This window comes from Crotalus tigris, unplaced genomic scaffold, assembly GCF_016545835.1.
Source record: "Crotalus tigris isolate CLP2741 ecotype Arizona unplaced genomic scaffold, ASM1654583v1 scf7180000017814.3102382, whole genome shotgun sequence".
Lineage (NCBI taxonomy): Eukaryota > Metazoa > Chordata > Lepidosauria > Squamata > Viperidae > Crotalus > Crotalus tigris.
This window is the reverse complement of record NW_024096652.1, coordinates 3,071,524-3,095,886: the sequence shown is the minus strand read 5'-3', so window position 1 is coordinate 3,095,886 and position 24,363 is coordinate 3,071,524. Positions and strand designations below refer to the sequence as shown.

Here is a 24,363-nt window from a genome sequence, read left to right as displayed (position 1 = left end):
TTGCCAAGTGAAGAGCTAGTAATGATGAAACAATGTTCAGGTATTAAGTAGTTGGGGGAGGAGGAAGGGAGGGTTGAGTCCACTAGCTCTGTTTGCATTCCTGTCTTTTCAAATAATTGTTCTCTTCAACTTCCAGAAGCAGAAGGAAATTACCTACAGCACAGGTCCTCCTATATTAATGGAGACACTGCTCAATTTAGGGTCCCGATTTTCCATCCATTCTCTAAAATTTTCTTGGGTGATGGTGGAATGAAGATAATGATGACTCAACTATTCTTCCACCTATATAGAAGTCATACATGTGGAGAATGCGTGACGAGCAAACAAGATAAAACTGAGAATTTCTGCCACATGCAAATCAACCTGCCTAACTTACAGGCTGATTGTTCAACTCTGGGCAGCCTTGTTTAGTAATACATGTCACTGAATGTCTCTTGAAAGCAAGGAAGAGACAAGGAAGTAAGTCCATATTTCCAGAAGTTCTCTGAACACTGCATTCCAAAAAACATAAGACAATCACACATGTACAAAACCATACATACAGGGAACCCGGTTACCTTAAGTTGTTCTTCAGACACTACAAGAAGCTGATGACAACCTTGCATGTTGGGACTTTTGGAGAGATCATGTGCTACTTCAAGTGGTTCAGGAAGAGGAGTACTTTGGCCATCCAGAATAATAATGCCAATAACTGGAGCTCTATGCATTAGCTGGATCTCTTTGGCTAAAGAAACGAGAAAATACATACAGCAATGAGGCGAGGTCTAGATCCAAGACATCGGTGAAAAAGCTGCTTTGCTTTGGGATCTGGTTTTTTTTTGTTGTTGTTTGTGTTTCTTTTGATTTTCCTTTATGTTATTTTTATGGTATTTACATTGTTATTATTACTACTACCTAGTCAATTGTGCTATTTTCTAAGCTGCTTTTTACGTAGCTTTAGCTTTTTATAATTGGTTTAGCTCATGGCTTATTAAAACTGTAGTTGTCAGGTTTTATATTAGGGGAAGAAGTCATTCTTTAGCTAAGCTTTGCATGCATTGTTACTACCTTAATGATTTCATCATGACTCAGATGAAATTCAAGAAGAGCCAATGTGGCTTTAGATTATGAATGGAGAGACCTGGGTTTCAAATTTCTAATTTCCTTGTCTAGTTACTTTCTCACAATCATACTTCTCTCACAGGCAATTGCAAAAATAAGAAATAGGAGTAGACAAATATATACTGCTCTGAGCTCCATATTAGAAAGATAAGATAATTGTAAAAAAAAATGCAAGAATTAAAAATTGATAAATGGGCAAAACCTTAAAGCTTGGACAATTGTTTAGCACCGATAAATAGCATATAATGTTCAAAGGGAAACTACTGGATAATTTTATCTGAAAATCATCTTCATCATCATCATCATCAATAGATTATATATTCAGCTTGTGCAATTAAGATTGCACAAACTGATTACAAACAAAGTCATAACACCAAAATGTTATGTCAAAATGACTTACTGAACACCTGTAAAAATATGATATATCATTAATGAAAAATTGGTGGGAACATAGAGCTGAAAAAGTAGTTGAAAATGAATAGGTTAAAATATGTGGGATTTTCGAATACAGACTAATAAAAGTCTTGGCTCACAACACATCAGATATGATTATGGTTGAACAGAAGAAGTTTGATAATATCAGGGGCTAATAAGGGGCTCTTGTTGCTCTCTGAGCTCGGTTTTTTGCAGATGTTTCATTACCCAAACTAGGTAACATCATCAGTGCCACCTGAATGGGATTTTATACTCAACTCTGGCACTGACAGCCCCGCCCAGCCGGCCCACTTCTTCTGACCAAAGGAGCAGCTTCATTCTGCAGCTGCATTCTGGCCTGCATTTTGCAGTCAGGCCTTTCTGGATGGCCTGTGCAGTCGAGTACCAAGCTATAGATTCAATCATTAGCTCAGTTCTCGGCTGTAGTGGCCTTCCGGAAAGACCTGTGACTGAGAAATGCAGGCCTGGCTGCAGAAAACGCCACAGAAGAAGTGGGCTAGTGAGGAGAGGCCTGCCTGCAAGGTGAGTGGGTGATGGGCGTGTGGGGCAGCTTCACATCCCCACCCGAGCTTGATTTTTAGGTGTGTGCCTCACCCCCACACTAGGGCTTATTTTTGGAGTAGGGCTTATATTAGGCCCACCCCCAAAAATCAAGCTAGAACTTATTTTTGAGGTAGGCCTTACTTTTGGAGAAACAGGGTAAATACTACACAAATCATCAGAGACTGCACATCCATTCACCAAATATCTAAGGGCTGGTAAAATACCCACCAAAGTAGTTTTCTGATTTTCTGTTACACTATGAGCTCATCACCCTCAAGGCCAATGTCATGCGTTAGCTCTTTACAGTAGAATGGATGAGATCATCACATCCGTCAACCCTAAATGAAGTTCATTAATGTGTCTCACTCACCCTGCTCGGCTCTCACAGGCTCATCAGTTCTTCTCTCTGCTGGAGGAATGCGCAAGCAGAAAGCGTACACTGTGCCCCCATTAGTACCTGCCCACAAAGAAGGGCTATGCCGAGAACCTGAAAAGGAGTAACAGAACTCAAAAGTGGAATTCTCATGCATAGCAAGTGATGAAAAAGGATGGTGGTTTTTTTTTGTTCACACTGGGCTCAGATCTCCAATGTAAGTACAGAACTTCTCTGACTCAGTCCAGTCCAGTCCAGCTCAAAGACACAATGAATAATGTGAACTAAATGCTTTCTTAAAAAATCTTTACATTCCTAGCATTGGTGACAATGTGAAGAGAACTGAAAAAATGGAGACAATTATGAGCCTGGACCAGAATCTGTACATCCAAACAGCCCTAATGAATCAGATAAAAATGTGCTTAATCCAGTATTTCTTTCTTTTAACATCTGTTGTCCAACAACTCTAATGCATGCAGCCTCTGAATCCAAGAGGTAGCATTTTCTTCTATATAGTAGGTTGCTATGGAGAAAGCCATCATGTAGCCCTTTTTTTCACATTCCATGTTGTTTGTAAAAGTATATACAAACATACCATTTTTTTTTTCACTGAATTAAACAGCCCAAAACTTGATGGCTACAAATGCCTTCCTCATCAAAGCACATATTCCTTTTCTTAACGATTTATTATTCAGCTTCTAAAAAATTATTCTAGAAATTCTGCATCTTGAATAAATGGCAAACACTGAACAGTGTGCCTACTCCAGGTGATTTAATATTTAGTGTACGGATGTATGTGCATGGATGTATGTGTACATGTTGCTGTTTAGATTCATTAAGGGGGTGTGGAGTATTCTTTTCCTTTTAACCAATATTTCCTGATCCAAAACTAACAAACATGTTGAAATACTTCACTTTCTAAAACCTTTATCTAGAGGAGAGCATATTTCATTTAATGTCAGAAAACCGTAATTGTTTCCAACCAATTGTAGTGACCAGTTATAAAGCCTCAAGTGACCCATGCATTCAGGCGTGTTTTGCAGACATTGGTGGAGAGTTAGATTTTAACCAATGATGACCAGGAAGTGATAAATGCTCTCTACTAACTATTATTTGTTCTCTGAGCAGAGACACATGGCAAGTCTTCAAAGGGGAAGTCTTTCTTACTTACTGTCTCTTAGGAAAGTGTCAGCAAAATATAAGGTGCGCACAAAGCCCGTGAAAGAGTCCTCTGCTGATCGTGCTTCAATCTTTCGTTGGACTGGAGCTAATTCAATTTCTTGTAATGCATCACGGTGATGCCTGGAAATTCCCTCCTGCATTGTCCCATGGGGAGAAAAACGGGTAACCATTGAATATCACCCTTTGCATCTCTCAAACAAGGAAAACTATTCAGATTATGATGCTGCTACTCCACTTTTACTAATCTAATAGTTGAGAACAAACACATCGAGTCCTTATGTAAAAGATTCAATTGGGTCTTATAAAACGAAACCAGACTGCTGGATAATAATCTAGGCATCAAGATCCCTATTGTAAATAAATTGAAGACTTCTGAATGGACTATCTTCTGAGTGCATGTATTTCCTGAAATGGCAAAAGGGAAAGAAAGAATTTTTCCTTTCTACTAATCCAAGAACCCAATTCAACTTCACTCAGAAGCAACATTCCCATTTGAATCTCATTCTTTTCTCCTTTTAATGTCTTCTTCCATGTCAGGGCCAGGGAAGGCAATATCGAGATTCACCATTGACCTGTCATTTAAAAAAGGGGTTACAACTATGTGAAGCCAAAGGGTCAACTATGTGATGCATTGTCTCACCTGGGCTGTTGGCCGCTTCTGATTTGACACTCTGCTCCGTCGTATCCTGCGGAAGGACTGGCGGAGAGACTTCTTTAAGGACTTCACCCTGGAAAGTGGACCTTCTAAGGCCAGGTGATCATTAGGATGGAGGGTGCACCTAGAACGAAGCCAGTAGCAAGTGCTCTAATATCAGGGCATTGGGACATATATTTTTTTCATTCAAAATTCTAAACTGTGCACTTGATATACTTCTCTATGCCAAGATTGGCTATTCTTTACAACCAACATGCTGGAAAAATATTGGAAGCCCTTCTCTCAGTCAACACAACTGATTAGTTTCCATGCCAAACTGACCTGGTGTTTTAAAATTATATAGCTGCTTAATATGGATGAAAACTAATCAAGAAGAGAAGCAACCTGGAATTAAGGAGAAACTTCCTAACAGACAATGAGGACAATGTGAGGACAATTAGCCAGTGGAATCTCCAAGGTCACTTCCAGATCTATTCTGATTGATTGATTGATAGTAACTTCCGATAAACTATCTTATCCTTCCAATGGAACACCAGTCTTAAATTCATAAAGAATCCTCCTCTCAACACCTCCCCACCTAGCAATCTTTGATAGACAGGAGGGCTTTGCTTTTGTTTTGCCAGAGAAACTGCTAGAAGCAGCAGAGTTTCCACCTATTCTAGAAGTGTTCTAGAATGGTATTAACCCTCTTCTCCCTTAGTCAGGACTGGCACCCATGTGGTACATTTTGTATCTATGTTGCATCTGAACTATTTGGAGCTTAAGCTTTTTTGTAGGATTTAGGGGAACAGGATTCTTCTCAATAGCTTGCCCAGACAATTCCATCTAACTATACAGATGTACTGTTTGATATTTTTCCCATTATTCTTCAGGTGCCGAGTACAAATTACAACTAATTTAATGGACAACAAGGAGGATAATGATTTACCTAAATCAGGAGTGAGCAATGTTTTGATGGCTAGTGCAGTTAGTCCTCAGCTTACGACCACAATTGAGCCCCAAATCTATGTTGCTAAGGGAGCAATTTGTTAAGTGAGTTTTGCCCCATTTTATAATTTTTCTTGCCCCATTTGTTAAATGAATCCCTGCAGTTGTTAAAATAGTAACACAGCTGTTAAGTGAACCTGGTTTCCCCACTGACTTTGCTTATCAGAAGGCTTGCAGAAGGGGATCACACGACTTTGTGAAAAATGGTCATAAGTTACTGTTTTCAGTGCCATTGGAACTTTGAACAATCACTAAATGAACTATTGTAAGTCGAGGACTAACCTGTAGTCACATTTAACAGTTTGGGGAAGCTAAGATTGAAGCAGGTAGAGCAATGCTAACCAGGCACGGCTGCGTAGTGCCCATTTACGATAGCAACAGGAGTATAAGTGGGTTTTGTGGGATGGGCTTTTTATTTTCACAGTTAGGTTAAACTTCTAAGTCTTACTTCTCACCTCCAAATTAAAAGCAGCCATACTGCTGCTGTATGGTAGTGCAGCTCAAAAGAGCTCCAGGAATGTAAAAAACTGGGACTCGGTGACCAAACCATTCCCTGCCTAGGTTAGATTTCATTGCAAAACCTCCAGCTCATTATGTAAAAAAAAAAAAAATGATAGTAAATCCAGAACTGAAAACATAACAGTGCTCCAGGAAAGCTTTAGAAGCTATATACCAAGCATGTCACATAAGCCCTCTCTTCAATATCTTCTTCCCCAGAAAGTAACTTACTTCACAAAAACCAGCCGCTTCTGCTGATGATCAAACAGCCCAAACCCATGGCTTGTACCAAAGGCCACAAGTTTCCATTCTGAATGAAGGGCCAGTGATGTGACGACTGCTGGAGGCTGACATTGGACCAGGACAAATGGCTGAAAGCCTGGCTCAAACCGGACAGGCCCATCCCTAGTTTTCAGGCGTTCGTGACCCTTCCACTTGTAGCCTTCCTGGTCCTGGAGAAAGTCTGCTTCTGCGTGATCAATCCCTTGTTCTGCTTCTTCATCATTCAGTTCCATGACAAGGACCTTCAGACAGAGATAGATTTCATTCAGAGCTGCCCTGTGAAATCTCGATACCGCAAATCCCACATTATATATACTTCCTCCTTTGAGCTTTTCCCAGTGCAAAACAATTCACCATTTCGTTTATTTTTCAGACTGTTTTGTTTTCATTTTCCTCTGTAGGGGCAGGGAATTCCAACCATCACATTTATTTTGGGACATAATCCAACAAAAGGATGTTGCTTTAACACCCAAAGAGTCCAAATAGAATAGAAGCAAGATGTAAGTCTTTTCTGGTAGTAAAGAGGCTGTTAACATCTTGTTTATGCACATGCAGCTTTTAGGGGAACGCTTACAATACTATGACCAATAACAACAAGAAAAACAGCTAAACGTTTGGAAAATTATGCTTTGTGAGCTCTGTGTAAGAAATCTAAGATTTTGTCCAGCAGTGCAACAGGAGATTTTTACATGTATAGAGAGTGCCACTCCAGCTGCTTGTTGGTATTCATTTTATGGCCGCCTTTAAAAAACAGTAAAAGAACAATCATTTGTAAAATTACTTGAGCATGACAAGCTGCTACCTTTATGTTTATGGAGACTGGGCCAAGGGCTAACCATCAAAAAACACCATTTGGCAAATCAGTACAAATGCTTCTTGCAGTCAATGCCTAAATAACTATAGAGCCATGGTGGCACAGTGGTTAGAATGCAGTACTGCAGGCTACTTCTGCTGACTGACAGTTGCCTGCAGTTCAAGTCTCATTGGCTCAAGGTTGACTCAGCGTCTATCCTTCCAAGGTCGGTAAACTGAGGACCCAGATTGTTGGGGGCAATATGCTGACTCTGTAAACCGCTTAGAGAGGGCTGTAAAGCACTGTGAAGCGGTGTATAAGTCTAAGTACTATTGCTACTGCTATCAGTTTTTAAAATCCTTCCAGCAGGAATCTAATTGATGTAATATATTTCAATGAAAATCCAACAGAGACATTAAAAGCAAATTTGTATCTATGGGAATGCACTTCAGAACAAAGAACATATATGATTTATTTGTAATAACTGTCCTTCCCTGCTCAAATATATAGTAGATGACACATCATTTACACACCAAGTACCCCTAACTGTATGTCTGCACTGGGTTGGTTAACTTTACAAGCTGCACTGGTTACTGGCTAGCTTCCTGGTGCAACTCAATGTGTTGGTTATAATCTATAAAGCCCTACGTAATAGAGGCTAGTTGATGCACTCTGGATTTCTTTCAAAAAAGACCGTCTACTGGTTACTTGATATTTTACTTGCCATCTCCTATGTTGTCTGTCCTAATTGACCTCCTTTGGATTTCTCTGATTCAAAAATGCCATCTATTGGCATTGTGGAAGTGTGCCTCCACTCTCATGGTGCTTGCCCTCCGGAAGGAGGTTCCCCTGAAAATTCTCATCTTGATTGTGTTCTGGGCTTGAGTCTTTTCCCACATTTTGGGCTAGTTTGGATGGAGCCTCTTGCTGAGCGTGTATGATATGTGTGTTGCTAGTTGGATTCACCATCATGTTTCATGTTTTTATTCTGACTGTATAGTTGTTATTTATTTCGTTATTTTGGCTTTAGTGATGGTCAGCAGGTACTGGAAGTTACAGAGGGAGGAGCAATGGAGCTCAGAGCGGTCAAAAAGGCAGAGAAATGGGGGAGACAGGTGGAGGGGGGAGCTGAAGAGGATCTGAGTATGGCAGGACAGGAGAAGTGTGAGTTCCTGACCTAACAATGGCATAGTCCTAGCCCAGGGATAGGCAACCTCGGCTCTTTTATGACTCATGGACTTCAACTCCCAGAAATCTTGAGTCAGCATGCTGACTCAGGAATTCTGGGAATTGAAGTCCATGAGTGCTGGCTCAGGAATTCTGGGAGTTGAAGTCCATGAGTCATAAAAGAGCCGAGGTTGCCTATCCCTGTCCTAGCCTAATGAACTGCAGCCAGGACTACCAAAACTGCTGTTGCTAAGCAATCCGGTCATGTAATATTTCATCTAATAACTGTTTTGTTTAGTAATGGATATTCTGGTCTCTGTTGGGGTTATTAAGTGAGGATTACTTGCAATTGTAGCTGTATTAGGGGACACCACATGTTGAGTAAATAGCAAAACTTGTGCACTGCATGCAGAACGACTGCTGAGAAGATTTGGCTTGCTAGAGTATGGAAATTATTTCCCCATTGTGCAGTGAAGAGACCATTGTCCGAGAAACCACTTTTCAGCCAGAACCAGCACAAAAAGGACACAGTATCTGAGCAGGAATTGATTGCATCCAGTTTCCACAATCCTGAAATTGTTAGGATAATAGAGACAATCTAACAGTTCGGTCTAATTAAGGATAATTGTATAGCAGTGTGAAAGCCCAGGTCTCTAAGTTACAATAGCCCATCCAAATCCATTTGATACATTAATCCTATTAGTACCTGTCCTGCTGTCCCTGCTACAGCTAAATAGCCACTGTATTTGCATAAGAAGATCTTCTGGATCCCAAGTCTGGGGTCATCGCTATAAGGGTCAAAGGAGCCAACCTAATGCAGCAGAGAAAGAAGCAACAAATGCCACCTGAGCACAAAAATATAGCCTATAGTTGCAAAGAGCACTTCTTTGAAAGTAGATAATAGGGAGCAAGCTTTGGCTTCAGGAGGTTAAGGCTGCTTACCTTGCGCAGTGGAGGCCATTCCTCCTCTCCCAGCTGGTTCATATTGTCATTGAGATCTGCATCAGTGAGAAACACCTTCACTGTGGTCAGTTTATACAGGAGGTTCAGACACACACCAGATGCATTCCAGAAGCGCACTGTGCCATCCTCATGCCTGAGCCCAAAGCAGAAAGGCAGGTTATACCAGAATCACTCCCCGATTTCTAAGCAGGAGAGATGCTGAATGACTGGCTGCTCCTTAATCGAGGCTAGCCTGGTGGAAGCATTTTAGTCAATACATACTAAGTATTAATGAAAAAAATAATAAGCTGAATTTCCTCTTGCTATTCATGTAGGCCAGTGATGGTGAACCTTTTAGAGACCGAGTGCCCAAACTGCAACCCAAAACCCACTTACGCATCGTCGAGTTCCGGGTGGGCGTGGCCCATTGGGTGGGCATGGCTGTGGTGGTAATGGCAGACTGGGTGGGACTAAAAAGTTCACTCAATCAATTCCAACTTTGCAAGATCTTTTTTTTTTCTGCGAGAAGTTGAAATTGACTGAACCTTTTTTTTTTTTTTTTTTGCACATGTGGCGGAGGCCTAAAGCAAAAAGGTTTTATAAAACCCAGCTGAAGGCCTAGGACTGGGGCGATAGTGCACGTGCCCACAGAGAGGGCTCTGAGTGCCGCCTCTGGCACCCGTGCCATAGATTCGCCACCAATGATGTAGGCTTACAAAACTTTAATTATGCAAAATACCCTTTTCACGCTGATCTCGCTGCGTGCACCTCAAAGCAGTTCTGGCAAAATATTGTAGGGCAACCTTTCCCTACCTGGTGTCTCCAGACAATTTAGACTTCAGTTCCATAATCTCTAGTCAGCATGCTAACTAGCTATCCGTGTCATTGCAGGTCAAGACCACTTGGAGGTCATCAGACTGGGACAGGTGTACAGCCTAAACCTATACAGAGTTGATCTTTCCATTGCCTAGTGCAAAAAGAAGACCTGCCTTGGTCACATCTTGGTCACATCAGTCTGGAGGTGCCTAGCAGCAAGTCTTTTGAGGATGCTTGCCGGCTCCTCCTCGTTAGTTCACCCGAACACTAAAAAAGCAGGGTAGCTATCCATATTTGTTTCCACTAGTTCTCAAATGTATTAAGGAATATTTACCTGGAAAGGGGCTTTTCTTTCCAATGAGCGTTCTGAAGTAGCTTCTCTTTCATTGCTCAACTTAGTAAACCAAATGTAAAAGGAATAAATTGACCTACACAATTGAATGTTTTGTCAGTCTACTTTTGGCTTACTAGTCTTGGGCTATCCTTCCATACCATGGTTATTACTCTGTCTAATCATTACACAGCTCTTAAATAATTGGTACCTGGAGTTATCAGTCCTCCTCTCTCCAGTCCTACTCCTCCTCCATTTTCATTTCTTAAATTACGGCTACAAAATTTTTGAATTCTTTTTTACCCTCCAGATTTATGCAGGATAGGTATAGGAGACCTATGTAAACCACAGCTATTTTTTAAAAAATGAATGTGGTTGTTAAAATGTTGGTATTACACCTGTGTATGTATACACAGAAACACATACCCCATGCACGCGCAAGTGAGATCAAACAGAGATATATTTTTTTGTGTGGGATAAGGACTGATCTGTTCCCATTTTACTGCTTACAGCAATACATCAGAAATGGATTTTTATCCTATTAGTCAAGTGAGGTTTGGCGAAGAAGTATCATATTTCAGAAACAGCAGCCGTAATAATTCCAGAGCATCAGTACCATTTGGATTTCAGGACTACCATATGTCAACTCTTGCATGCAAATATCTCTCTTTAACTTAACTGGCAAAGTGTCTGGATCTTTAAGTACAATCTTACCAGGAATTTACACAAGAATCCTGAAAATCCTTTTAGAACATTTTTGTCTCTTTTTGAAATTCCAGATAGAAAAAGCAGCCATATGAGGCTACTTAATGTGCAGAGCATGCAGAATTAGATCACCTGTAGCATCCTAGCTCACTTGTTTACTCATATGTTAAAAGGTTGTTTTAAAAATGGAGTGTTCAGAAAGTCAGTTTAAAGCCTGTAATACTAAACGGCCAAAATGATTGGCATCTCATTTATTGCTGCAAAGGTTATGGCTCTCATTTTCTATTGACTGCTTGTTACAGACTAAGCAGAGGGGGATGAGACAGTGAAAAATTATTGTTTCTACAGGAGTAAAAAAGCCAAGGGTGAATTTGCATGCTTATACCTACCCAGTGAGCAGTAAATCCCGCTGGGGAGGATCTGGAGCCTTGTTGATACCCCCATTAATTGGCCAGGGCTGGGAAAAGGGAAAAGAGAAATTGTGGGAGGAGAGTTCACAAATGTTTATGGGCAGCGATGTATTTACAGAATAAAAGACTTGGTAGCAGAAAGCAATTAAAAACCATCAACCACTTGTTTATCTGAAATGACTCCATGCATGTATGATTGCGTGCGCTCATGTACAATTTTTCCCATGTGAGGATGGTGGACTGAACACAAATCCCATCCATACACATTCAGAGTCCCCCTTCTCTTATGCTATATAAATATCTTTATAACAGAGTTACTGTTATACAGGACTGAGGAACGTGGATATGATGGAGATCAGTAACAGCAGGTAGGGCTGGTTTATGCAACCCATTATGCATCTTCCAGCTTGCAGGAAATCTTAACTTTCACACTCTTGAGTGCTAATGAAATCTGACCCAGTTTTTGAGCCCTACCAATCGACAAGACAACATCGTTTCATAAATTTCAGAAAGATACACTTCCCTGATTTGCTTGGGAATAATAGAAATTTAACCTGAAATTTTAAAAATCCTATCAGATAACTATACAATTGGGCAAGATTTAATATAATTACAGGATCCGGTTACTTTTAGTTAAAAAGGAAGATTAAGTTTCATTGCATGACATACAAGAGTGGCATACAAAAAACAAAGGAATCACTACAGATAGACTCGACTTACAAACCATCTAGTGACCATTTGAAGTTACAACGGCATTGAAAAAAGTGACTTATGACCTTTTTTCACACTTACAACCATCGCAGCATCTCCGTGGTCATGTGATCAAAATTCAGACACTCGGCCACTGACCCATATTTATGACGGTCGCAGTGTCCCCGGGGTCACGTGATCACCTTTTGCAATCTTGTGACCAGCAAAGTCAATGGGGAAGCCAGATTCACTTAACAACCATGTTACTAACTTAATACCTGCAATGATTCACTCAATAGCTGTGGCAAGAAAGGTCGTAAAATGGGGCAAAATTCACTTTACCACTGTCTTGTTTAACAATGAAAATGTTGGGTTCAGTTGTGGTTATAAGTCGAGGACTATAAACTATAAACTAGCTTTCTACATAACAACAAACTCTTGGATAGTTTTGTGGCTAAAATTATCCACTAATAATTTCATTAGTGAGCGATGCAATATTTTGGAATTGATTTGGGGAAACTATGGAGCAGGCCAAATGAAGCACCTGTCTCTGGCCCAATTTAAGCGGTTGTCCTTATTTCCAGGAATACTGCAGCAAGCCCCCCTCTCCCCGAAAAATAATGCAGTTGCTTTAATGAGTAGCAGGTAAGTGCTGGATTCAAACTTCTGCTACATTGTATTAGTACTAGCAAAGAGTACTTTATCACCATGACAGGATTATTCACAATCACTAATTCAACTTATACTCTTATTTGTCCCCTAATGTCAATCAAGTAGGATCCACATAACTTAACAAATGGAATTGGTGCTCAGATGGCCATTTCCCCCTTTGCTCCTATATTTCATTAGAAGTAGGAATACTTTATACCTCCAAAGTCTTATTTGAGGTCATTCAAAATCCAGGAGAAAAACAATCACAATCTGCATCTACTTCAAATGCATCCTTATTTCACTAGGATATGCAATTCATACCATATTAGAAAACTGAACGTTCTGCTTGTTCCCAGCATTGATGATCCTTTCCCACAATTTTAGAGGAATGTTGGAGACATGGTGAGAACATGTGATGGCCGAGCAGTGGAGAGATGCAAGATACGGAGGTTGGATAGATGGCCAGCCAGGAGACTTCAGGTCTATTACTACTAGTTCTTCTTCTGCCAACACCAGCATGGCAGAAGGATCGTCAAACTCTGCAGGAGAGAGGATCATCTATAACCATCATTTCACAGAAGGGTGCACAAACTCAAAATGCTAGTAACAAGGTTTATCTAGGTTAAAGGTTCAGCAAGAATCAAGTATTTGAGTTAGGAGAATCTCACATTTTTACATTGTAAACCACTGAATGTCATTTTTGTAAAATCTAGGAACATATAAATACAATAAAGTCTAAGAGATAAAAGTGAGTGTTTATATTTTTCCTAAATGTCCTAAAGTGGCATCAGACTGCACTTTTATGGAAGGGAACTTCATAGCACTGGAGCCGTCACCATGACCTTTATAACTGAAGGTAACTCTCTGTCCAAGATGGCATACTCAAAAGCCTTTTATCAGAGGAACATAGTTCCCAGGTAACTATTTAAAGAGGAAGTCATTTCAAAACATTTAGAAATTTTAATGACATTTGAGTATAAACCTACTGGGGACCAACATGGCTTAGTCATTAAATGCTTAGACTTGAATCCAGTTGACAGCTTGGCTGATTTTTCAAGGGCATCCGTCCTTTCACCAAATGGATTACAACAGTCCAATCAGATGGTACAAACCCATGGATATTGGTAGCTAGATCAGATCTTTCCAGGAAGGGACATAAATAAACCATAACTAGAGAAAAAAAAGGTCCCTTCTGAAAGGCTGAGCCACCAAACTCTTTCATTTGTCAAGATTCATTTTTAACCTGCAACACCTTATCCAGTCCATAGTCTGGCCCCAGGGACAGTTTGAACTTAGGCCAATTTGGTAAATTTCAGGTAGTTAAAATATATCAACTTAGCTAGTTATGGGAATCGTTATCTGAAGAATAAGAATTGCGTTATAGGTTTGACACTACTTCTACTGGAGAACTTGTTAATTTGCTTTTGGAAAAGAAAATGCAGATAAGCGAGCATTAAATTTCAGTTAAAACACATACTATTAAAACTGAAGTTAGCAACACAGATTCTTCCCTGTGATCACTATACACACATTTCTGTAAAGCACTATGAAGTGGTATATAAGTCTAAGTGCTATTGCTATTTCCTTTCCGAAGAGTCACAGCGGGTACTTTCAACTAATGCATCGTTACAATTTTAAATTACAGCAGCTTACAGTAGATTCTGAAAGATCAGAAAATTTGTTATTCAAGTATTAGTCATAGCCTATGCCGCTCCAAAATGTCAAATCTTTAAAAATATCTAAAATTTTATACTTAACAACCTCATCACATGCAACTTTAAATTGTCATGTGATCTATATGTAAAAAAACAAGTAGCAACATTTAATCAAAACTTAATTAAGGCTGTCCATATTTAATTCCAGGCAGAATTTGATTCATTTTTTAAAGTATTATTTTTAAAAAGTGAATGGATTTTTCCTTCTTTCCATTAAAAAACTTCTTTAAATCACATATCTGTGTAACATAAAAGATACGAAGATGTAAACAGATTAACAATTAAAACAAATAATGATGAACTAAAACTGCAATTTATTGGAAAGAGTAAGTTACACTGAAAACAGGAATTTTTTTGGCTAGGATTGTAATCTCCGTTTAAACAAGTGGCAGCATCTATAACATAACTGCAAGTAAAATTATCATTAAACATTTTCCTATTACATCTCATCAGTCAATACAGTAATTGTAGTACTGTCTGAAGTCTGACCAAAAAACATTTCTATATTTAAGGACGGAGATAAGCAAAATAAGAGCCTTCTGGAACAAACAAATGGCTTGTTCCTGGGTGTTGATGATACATGCCTACTTTTGCTTTCATTAAATGTACTAAAAAGGATGTGCAAAATGTTCTATGCATAACTGTTGTTCTGGGAAGTAACTGCTGGTTTCATGCCCAAATCACCTGCACTCTATCTGAGTGAAGCCATGCCAACCTCTCTCTAACACTTCCCCCAGGCTGCCTCTCCTTAGGCCCCACCCCCTCCCCAGGCACAAGGAACCCTCCCCATTTCCATCTCTCTTCAGTTCCTGGAATGCCTGCTTTCATGCCTTCTCACTCCAAGAGGACCACGTCCCACGTCCTGTGCCTCCTAGACAAAGAGGCAGATGTTCGACCAGCCGGACCCGTTTCTTGTCAGTCAGAGTTAGAATTTCAACCCCACATCAATGTATCCTCAAACCAGACAGGGTTGTGGTTGCCCCTGCCAACCCTGTCCCCCTTTCCACAAAACAGAACTAAGATGGAGATGTCGCTTCAGGCCAAGATGCTGGACATGACTCACACAGCAGATGAATCTGCCTGGTTATGAGCTGTTTTTCTGGCCAGCCCAATCTCAACCAGAGATATGTGGGTTCACAGGAGATGGTGAGTTCTTCTGGTTTCTATGCCAAACTGACATCTGTCTGCCTGTCTGTCTGTCTGTCTATCTATCTATCTATATCCCACATCTTCATTGTTAAAAGCCTATTCCACCTTACGCAAAAAGTGGCCCAAGAAAACACCCCTGCAAAATGCTTTGTAAGCTGGTACCACTGCAATGTAAACTCTGCTAAGCACTACTGATAACATTCCTTCATTAGGTGTTGCTAAGCCAAAGTACAAAGCCATCTGAAATGGCCACATCTGGTGGTACATTTCAGGCAGAAAACACTGTATAAAAATGTACAGTACAAAAACAGAGTGCTGTTTCTCCACAGAAGCATTTCTTGGTAGATATTCTCCACTCATACTGTTTCTAATTGGCAGAGTAGCCAGCATTTTTATACACTCTCCCCAACCACCTGTCTTTTCCGAAACAATCCCAACGGATCGGAGCCCAGACCCTAAATAAACAGAACAGCATAAACAGAACAGCGTGCAATTACAGGAGTATTACTCATTGACAATGAGTGACCGAAGGGCTCAAAGTGCTGAGCAGAATAAACAGTAAGCAAGATTGGCTAAGGCTTCGGGAAAGCAGCCACTGCAAGCCACAGAAACCTCAGATGACTGAACAATTTCCTGGATTAAGCAGGCAAGTTCCGGTTTACACTGCAATTCGTGTGGTTTGTGCCAGCAGCTTTTTCAGCAAAGCACAGTCCCTGAACTTCCAAGGGACTGAGGTTGCGCTACCTCTTTTGGCAGCAACACTGAAGAAAGCTGAGCTCAATGCTTATGTTTTTATTTCTCTCTCTCTCTCTCTCTCTCTCTCTTCCTCTCTCTTCCCCCACCCCCAAGGAACAGGAATGCAGCACAGCATTAACAGTTCCTTCTGTCTGGAAGCAACTGAAGCAAAGCCAAGGATGGAGCAAGACCAAGATAAGGAAAAGCCCAGAGCTTCACATGAAGAAAGCTTACTCATTTGCAGATACTTAAGATAGGCTTCCCAAGTAGTAAGAATCTCCAGTGCTGCCTGGTAAATTAGGAGTCAAATCTTTGAGGGAAGAAAGGATGGCTTAAATCCAAAGGACATTTTGGCCCTTTCACCTTGAAGTCTGTTTCTCATTATTTCCCAGCAATCACCAATACAAGAAACAGGTCTAATTTCCTTCCTGCTCTAAACTATTTGTTTGTACAATTAAATGTCCCAGATAGCAGTTAAGGATAACAAATCTTTGGTTTATTGAGGCAAATCAGAAAAAGATGTGTTATGAAACAGTTCCTGCATTTCAATAAAGTAAGGTTTGTTTCAGACTGTTATATCACTGTAAAATCAATTTTCCCCAACATTTTATATTTTACTCTTTAAAATACTATTTAAATATCGAATACACTTTGTGTATTTAATACAAGCTAATGGAGTAAGATCAGTGTGTAATATATGTGAAATATACTACAAGAAAACAAAGAATCTGATGATAGCAACCTACAACAAAACCACTGACAGATTAGAGAACATTTCTACCTACTGTACTGTATGAAATAAAAGGCTGGATATAAAACAATAAATGAAAATGAAAGTGCTTGAGTGAACAACAGTGCCCCTAACTTGACATCTAAATGTTTGCAAAAGAGATGATAGGGATAAACTTCACAAAAGAATATTCCAAAACCAGGGCACACAACACAAAATTATTTGCAGAAGGAAGTGATACTTGGCAGAATGTGCCTCTGCAACAAAGGTATTTGGAGCAGGGTTATCAGAAACACATTTTGAGTTATGGGCAAGTTAATCATCGCTTAGGTCTTTAAAAACTTAAGTGACTTAGGGTTTAAATGTAACTGAACTTAAAAATGAACAGGCAAGCAGATCAGTTCTTCTAAACTGAATACAGAGGAATGGTGTGACAAGGGAACAAACCACTCAGGAATCAAATTAGTGAATTAGTCTTCAAGAGTCCAGAAATGACACTGCATTAGATCACTATTTCAGCTTTCTACATACCTGCGAATGGTTCAGCACCGGCAATGACAAAGAAATCTATCACTCGTGATGTGAAGTCAAAGGCAATCTGCCGACTGCCATGAACAACCGTGATGCTATGCCGGTCACCGTAGCTGGCTCGAGGCATCCCTCCTTGGAATATGAGGTAAGGGAGCCTTAAAGAAAAATAGATAATATTCTGAGTCTTCACTTTAATAGCATTTCATAGCTAGAATTTTAAAAAACAGCCTTACTGAAATCTCTCCATCTTTAGAATTAGCTCCTTGAAGGAAGTCACTAGCAAGGGATAAGCAAAGTGTGCAATACAAGAGAAACATTGCAAGGCCTGAATAATGGTGCTGGTGTCTCAGTCATGGAACAGCCTCGCACCCGAGATTCTGAGGGATCTCTAACTTTTCAGCATTCCTGTGGGGTTGGGAAATCTGCCTGTTCCTCCAAGCACTGGCCTAGAATGGAGGTTGAGCTGTGAGGAGGATTGATCTGGAAAGGTACTTTTGTTTTTAATATGTTTTTATGTATTGCTGTGAGTTGCTTAGAGTCATCATGTGAGAGGCAGCCACAGTATATAACTCCTGTAAATAAGTAAATTTACTTATATGCATATGTGACATTGTCAGTCCTCCCTAATAAATCAGACCAGAAACTTGACCAGATGACCTAATTCTAATTTTAAGGTAAGGCTACATATATGGTAAGGCTACAAGTCTGAAAATACAAATCTCACTATCACTTTTATCAATTCGGGCAGGTCCTTTCTAAGTTTCTTTCTCTGGATATTAAGCACTGGGGGGGGCTCTTGCCTGGTTGTTCCCAAGGCAGTATCTCTTCCACGTATCCCTCAAGGCAAATTCCTACATACCGTTACAGAAATGGACCCTGCTTTTCCAAAGCCCCATTAAAGAGGAGCCATTCCTTGTGGTAGCAACTTATTGTGGACTTTCTCTCCTCAGGGTTCTTTGATAGAGTCTTGACATTCATTCTATCATTTTCAGTGGTATTTAAGATTCTTCTATCTAATCTTTAGCTGTCATTTCTATCCATTGTATTTTCTACTGTTCTCATTCCGGCTTTCACTGAATGATATGAAATATGGATATATGCTTATAGAATTGTACAATTACAGGATAATTATTTATAGTTAGGTGAGAAGGAAAGCCTGCAGCAAAAGGCAGATTACAAATTTGGTACACAAGGACACAACATCAATTCAAAATTGCCTAAAGGAAGGCAGTAACATTTTGTCTCATAAGTCCATACAGATCTTTATTATATGTAGAAAAGAGCACACAGCTGTTACTTAACCAGTTGCAGGTTCCCAGGAATAGCCTCTCTTGTTACTAAAATGTCACTTTATACAGACAACACACAACATTTTCAGCCATAATACTCACCCATTCTTTGTTGTGAGCCAGTAAATTTTTGAAATGGCCTTACAAGGGAAGGGACCTACAACAGAATATTTACAAAGACTGTACCATTTATTAAATATATTTTTGTATTGCAAAACTCACAAATAGTTCTAGTAAACCTGACACAACATGATAACATCTCTCTGCATAACTACTCTGCATATAAGTTGCACAGTCAGACAGCTTCACCAACTAATTATGCAGATCAACGTACACTCAGATTACCTTTTCATACATCTATTATGACATGAAGGATAAAAGGAAAAACTGATCCAGTTTCATCTATTTTCTGGTAAAAAACAGCTACTGTAATTCCAAGGGCTAAAAAAACCCCTGCCATCTCCATATATCTCCAGAAGGTTTATTAAAATTGTTGGAATTAGTATTGCTGTTAGACATCTAATTGTCTAGCAATTGAGATAATTTATTTTCCATGATTTAGCAGTCTATTGTTTTAATATGAGTGCTTCTTTTGATACAAGTTTTAATCTCTGGTCGTAGAATCATTCAGATAAAAAACTTACGCTACACATAAACCCTGTAGCAGTTAATCGTGGCACTGTTTTATTATATCACTTGATGAAGCTCTAGCAATGTGAATCAAAGCTCTAGAAGATTTACACAATATATTGTCATGTGATTGGTCAGATACTAAACAATATTCTTGCTTTTTATATCCATATATGATATTTGAACCAAACAGGCCTTCTTGAAATAGGTCCAGAGTTTCTAAAGTCAAGCTTTGAATTTATTTATTAAATTTATATGCCACCAAAGGCGACTTCCAATAAAATCAGAATCAAAGTTGATACCAAAGGCTTAATCTTCCCAGCTTCCCTCATACTAACCGTAATGTACTTTGCTTTCCAAAGGCTCAGGCTGCCTATCATCGCTTGAAATAGGCCACTGTGTATAGCTCCCATCATAATGGCAACTGATGATATGATGGCCATCCCTCATCCAGAAGAGATTTTCTAGTTGCTGGGGAAAAACAAAAGACACATCCTGAAGTAGCAACAGGGTTGATTTGTTCACAAGGTCTGTATTTAAAACATAATCAATTAATTCTCCAGCTTTTATTTCGAACCCTTACAGAAATATCATGTGCTGGAAATTTAAGAGTTCATTAAGTTGTTAGCTCAGCGGTTCTCAACCTATGGGTCACGACACCATTTGGGGTCGATCGACCATTTTTCGGGGGTCGCCAAAGAAGGCGATCCGCCATTTTCTCTCCTCAGGGGGCGGGGCCGCGCATGCGCAGAACGTTTGTGTGACGGGAGTCGCTGTCACACAAACGTTGAGAACCACTGTGTTAGCTGGATCTTCCCTCCTGAAGCTAATGCTTTGAACTAGGCCATAGACTAATAGGAGCACTGACTCTGATCTGCCTCTTCCCTTTTAGATACCATCACTCTGAACTGGCCAGATCCAGGCTGTGGTGATGCTGCTACAGGGACTAGACAGTGTGCATTTTCTCACCAGAACAAAGGTGGAGAGCATATACCAGTCTGGATTCTTGACCCATGAAAATCATTCACACATTCATTCATCTGCAAATCAGAGAAGTGTGCTTTATCTGAGTGGCACATCAGAGGTCACACATCCAAAAACAAGTGGGGCCAGGACAAAAGCTAAACCAAATGTAATTTGAATAGTTAATGTGATTGCTGCTGATAGATTTAATCATTTCTTCTGTTTACCCATGGCCAGTGCAAACTTTTGGAGAGGAGCCACACCCACAGTTTTGGGGAAAGGTTGGGTGCCTTTTTTCAAACTGAACTAGTACATGTGATCTTCTAATGAAAAAAATTAAATATTCTCATCTAGAAGAGTACATATGTGATAATGTGGAAATAGTGCTGTCAATCTTCTTCACTTTTATGGTATAAACAACAAATCAGGCCAACAAAGGAAGTTCAACAGAGTATTCAAAAGGCTCCCTCCATAGCACGTTCTCCCATCTCCTCATAGGTCCCTACGGCCTCTTGTTTCTCTATTAATCCTATCAGTGTAAAGCTTGTCTTTTCAAGTGGCACTTCGGACTGTTCAGTCATATTGTTATTCTAACCGGCAATCTGAGCATTTTAATATGCTATTGGAAAATGTTAATGAAGAATATGAATTCATATTCTAGGGACCAAAGATCTTGAGGGTTAGCTATATGTTAATAAACTGGTATAATAAAACCCTGATAACAACTTTTTTTTGGTTTGTTTTCATGTTTCGGATGAGAAACATGCATTTCCTATTCTCTACCTTAGAAAGAAGGATGCTGAAAGGATAAATTGCACGGAAAAAAAAAAAGAATTTTCTTTGTAACACATTTCACCTCTCTCTTGCCCTGCTTGTTAAAAAAAATGTGCAAGGATCTCATAATAACTGCTAGACACAAGGCATTATCAATGTCCAAGCAGATTTCCCGCTTTTTGTTCTGCCCATATTTTACAGTAAACTATAGTTTATTCATGGTTTGAATCTTTATTATAGTCAATGACCAGTCCATTTAATCCTAGCGTTATTAAAGTAAAATCTGTCAGGGCCACACCAAGCCATAAACAGTAGTTTACAAAAAACAATAAACGGCCTCATGCAGTTTACTAAGCCAAGTTCAAACCAACCACATTTTGGCTTATCGATTTGGATGAACATAAAACTGTAACTTGCTATGTAAGCTAAGGAAACAGGGCCTTCGTTCAGAACTTCCAGAATTCACGAGTACCTGATTGCCAAGTAAATGATGTGTTGCTTTCTTATTTATCAAATCCCAGAGAACAATGAGGCCCCTGCTGTAACCAATCAAAATCTGATTGGGATTCCGAGGATGTTCCCGTAACACTTCTACCAATTCCAGGGACCTCCTGTTCCGATAATCTTCTGGCACTCTGTGAGGAAACACAAATGGAGCCATTATTGTGCAAGCAAAAGGAAGAAACTTAAAATGTGCAAAGAAACAGTTGCACATATGGTAGGGCTCCACCTTCCTCTGCACCATCATAAGGCCAAACATGTGGCTTCTTGCCAGTGCCTCTGCTTTCAGCTCAGATCAGACCAAGCTTTTTCACCAGCAGGCTTCCAGGCCAATTGTTGAAAGGGGGGCTCATGTTCCAAAGAAACACTTCTATTTTTAAGCTCATGCTTTGCTTGAGTGCAACATATTTAGCTAATCCAATTCAGTCTATTTTTTCATAGGGTGTGTTTAAGGAAACAAAATGGTACTTTGACCTATCTGAACAGTGTGGTCACAACAGAAATCTTTAAGTGGTTACGCTGTGGAAGCTAAACCTTGAAACACGTACATCGTCTAGGTTATTCAAGACTGGACAAACTCAGTGTTTTCATAGGCTACCCCAAATGTTGCTCTTTCTCTGGCTTTAGGGCTTGCTGCCACCTGTTCTTAGAAGGAGACCTCAGCAGAGAATTGGAACATTTACATCCCAACAACTCTCTGCCTACTCACATAAGGAGCCTGTCCAGATTAGGTGAGAAATGAAACCTCTCTGGAGGACATACATGGGATCCCACTAAGCAACTTGCTCAAACCGAAGAAGCTTAGATAAGCAGCAAAACGTTTCAAACTGACAAGACATCCAGTTGCTATGACTTCACTTCCAGACATCTTGTATGACAGACAAGCTGTATGTTGATCGAGACTTGTAGAGTCTATACCACAGGTCGGCAACCTGCAGCTCCGGAGCCGCATGCGGCTCTTTGAGCCTTCCCCTGTAGCTCCCAGCCTCCTCTGCCTTTGCAGAGAGAGACAAAGACAAAGAGAGGCAATTGTGCTTCCCTGCCTGCCTGCCTCTCTCTCTCTCTCTCTCTCTCTCTCTCTCTCTCTCTCTGTGTGTGTGTGTGTGTGTGTGTGTGTGTGTGTGTGTGTGTGTGTAAAAGAGAGTGCACTCACAGTGTTCTCGGAGGAGCTGAAAAGCTTACTGGGCGGAGCTCCTCCCTTTGCTGCGTTTCTGCAGGAAGCAAGAAGGGCAGGAGAGAGCTAGCTAGCCCAGCTAGGCTGACTCAGGAATTCTGGGAGTTGAAGTCCACGAGTCATAAAAGAGACGAGGTTGCTTATCCCTGAGCTTGTTGGACAACAGTTTGAAGCTTGCCAGGTGAGCAGCAGATAGGAGGGGGGGGGGAGAGAGAGAGAGAAAGGGAGGGAGAGAGAAAGAGAGAGAGAGAGAGAGAGAGAGAGAGGAAAGAGAGAGAGAAAGAAAGAGAGTGGGGAAAGAGGAGTGGCAGACCAAGGGCAGATAGAGAGGGAGGGAGGGAGAGAGACAGACAGAGAGAGACCGTTTTGACATCTAAAATGAAGATAACACTTCATATATCCTTTTTTTACCTGTGTGTGTATGTAATTTTATTCTCTTAAAGCATTCTCTTGGTGATCATTGTTTTAATAGTATGGATATTCCCAAGAGTCATATTTTTACTTTCATTTTTAATGTGTGTGTGTGTGTGTGTGTGTGTGTGTGTGTGTGTGTATACACACACACACATATACATACATACACATACATACACACACACACATACACACGCACACACACACACACCTATAATAAAGGTAAAAAAGGATATATGCAGTGTTATCTTCATTTTAGATATCAAAAGGGTTTTGTGGCTCCCGGTGTTTTGTTTTTGGTGGGAAACGGGTCCAAGTGGCTCTTTGAGTGTTTTGGGTTGCCTATCCCTGGTCTATACCCATCTATGGTTGGATTTATAAACAGGGCAAAATCTCAGAAATGTTATAGGTAATAATTTCGGTGTCTGACGTCACCTTTGTAATACTTCTTCTGGACTGATGATCTGGTCTTCTAGCACCCTGAAGGATGGGAGCTCTACCACAAACACATTACCACTTTCAGTACCAAGATACAGAAGTTCTTGAGAAGAATGTGCCAGGATTGCTGTTATTTGGGTAGCACTTGGAGGGGAACTAGAGGCGGAGAAAAACAAAGAAAAAAATGTTTTAAGATTCAGGCGAATGAACTTGATATTGCAATCAATATTTATGTAGCATCTTATGAAATAAAAATTTGATCCAAAATCTATTTGCAAGAATTGAGAAAGGACTACTGAAGACAAGTTATTGAAATTCTAACTCCAGAATCTCGTGGCAGAGAAACATATATGAAACTGAAAATGTTATATGGTTTATGAATAAACTTGCAAGAACATAATAATAATAATAATAATAATAATAATAATAATAATAATAATAATAATCCCCCAGTGAGGCACTACCTTGACGTGGTTGTGGGGCTTGTGTACTCTGAGGAAGATGAGAGCTATGCCAGAGGTTCAACCATACTGGACAGGTCTCATCAGAGGAGTCAGACAAAGAGTGTCTCTCCCATAAAAAATATGGTGAGACGTAAATTTCAGAATGCCATACCGGCTCGGACGTCGCCCGGGTTAACAAGGTCCGCGCTAGATATTGGAGTTCCTGGATATCTGGTGAAAAATGGGTTACAGGACTCAGGACTGTTGGCTGAGCAACCAGGGCCAGCAGCTGCAGAACTACTGGAAGAAAAGGTGT

General features: G+C 40.1%; 1 protein-coding gene across 4 annotated transcripts in view; it reads right to left on the bottom strand.

Annotated features, from left to right (window-relative positions):
• LLGL2 (LLGL scribble cell polarity complex component 2) overlaps window positions 1–24,363 on the bottom strand; it is a 66,778-nt gene that overhangs the window by 6,463 nt on the left and 35,952 nt on the right. For all 4 annotated transcript variants that reach the window (XM_039342941.1, XM_039342940.1, XM_039342942.1 and 1 more), the window contains exons 6-19: window positions 23,602–23,760; window positions 21,550–21,712; window positions 19,679–19,811; window positions 18,813–18,867; window positions 17,422–17,576; window positions 12,883–13,100; window positions 11,200–11,267; window positions 8,959–9,112; window positions 8,723–8,827; window positions 6,006–6,298; window positions 4,275–4,413; window positions 3,624–3,768; window positions 2,450–2,566; window positions 558–724 (exon numbers count right to left, since the gene is read on the bottom strand). In XM_039342941.1, coding sequence (XP_039198875.1) covers window positions 558–724; window positions 2,450–2,566; window positions 3,624–3,768; window positions 4,275–4,413; window positions 6,006–6,298; window positions 8,723–8,827; window positions 8,959–9,112; window positions 11,200–11,267; window positions 12,883–13,100; window positions 17,422–17,576; window positions 18,813–18,867; window positions 19,679–19,811; window positions 21,550–21,712; window positions 23,602–23,760 — 2,071 coding nt within the window. The remainder of the gene's footprint in view (window positions 1–557; window positions 725–2,449; window positions 2,567–3,623; window positions 3,769–4,274; window positions 4,414–6,005; window positions 6,299–8,722; window positions 8,828–8,958; window positions 9,113–11,199; window positions 11,268–12,882; window positions 13,101–17,421; window positions 17,577–18,812; window positions 18,868–19,678; window positions 19,812–21,549; window positions 21,713–23,601; window positions 23,761–24,363) is intronic.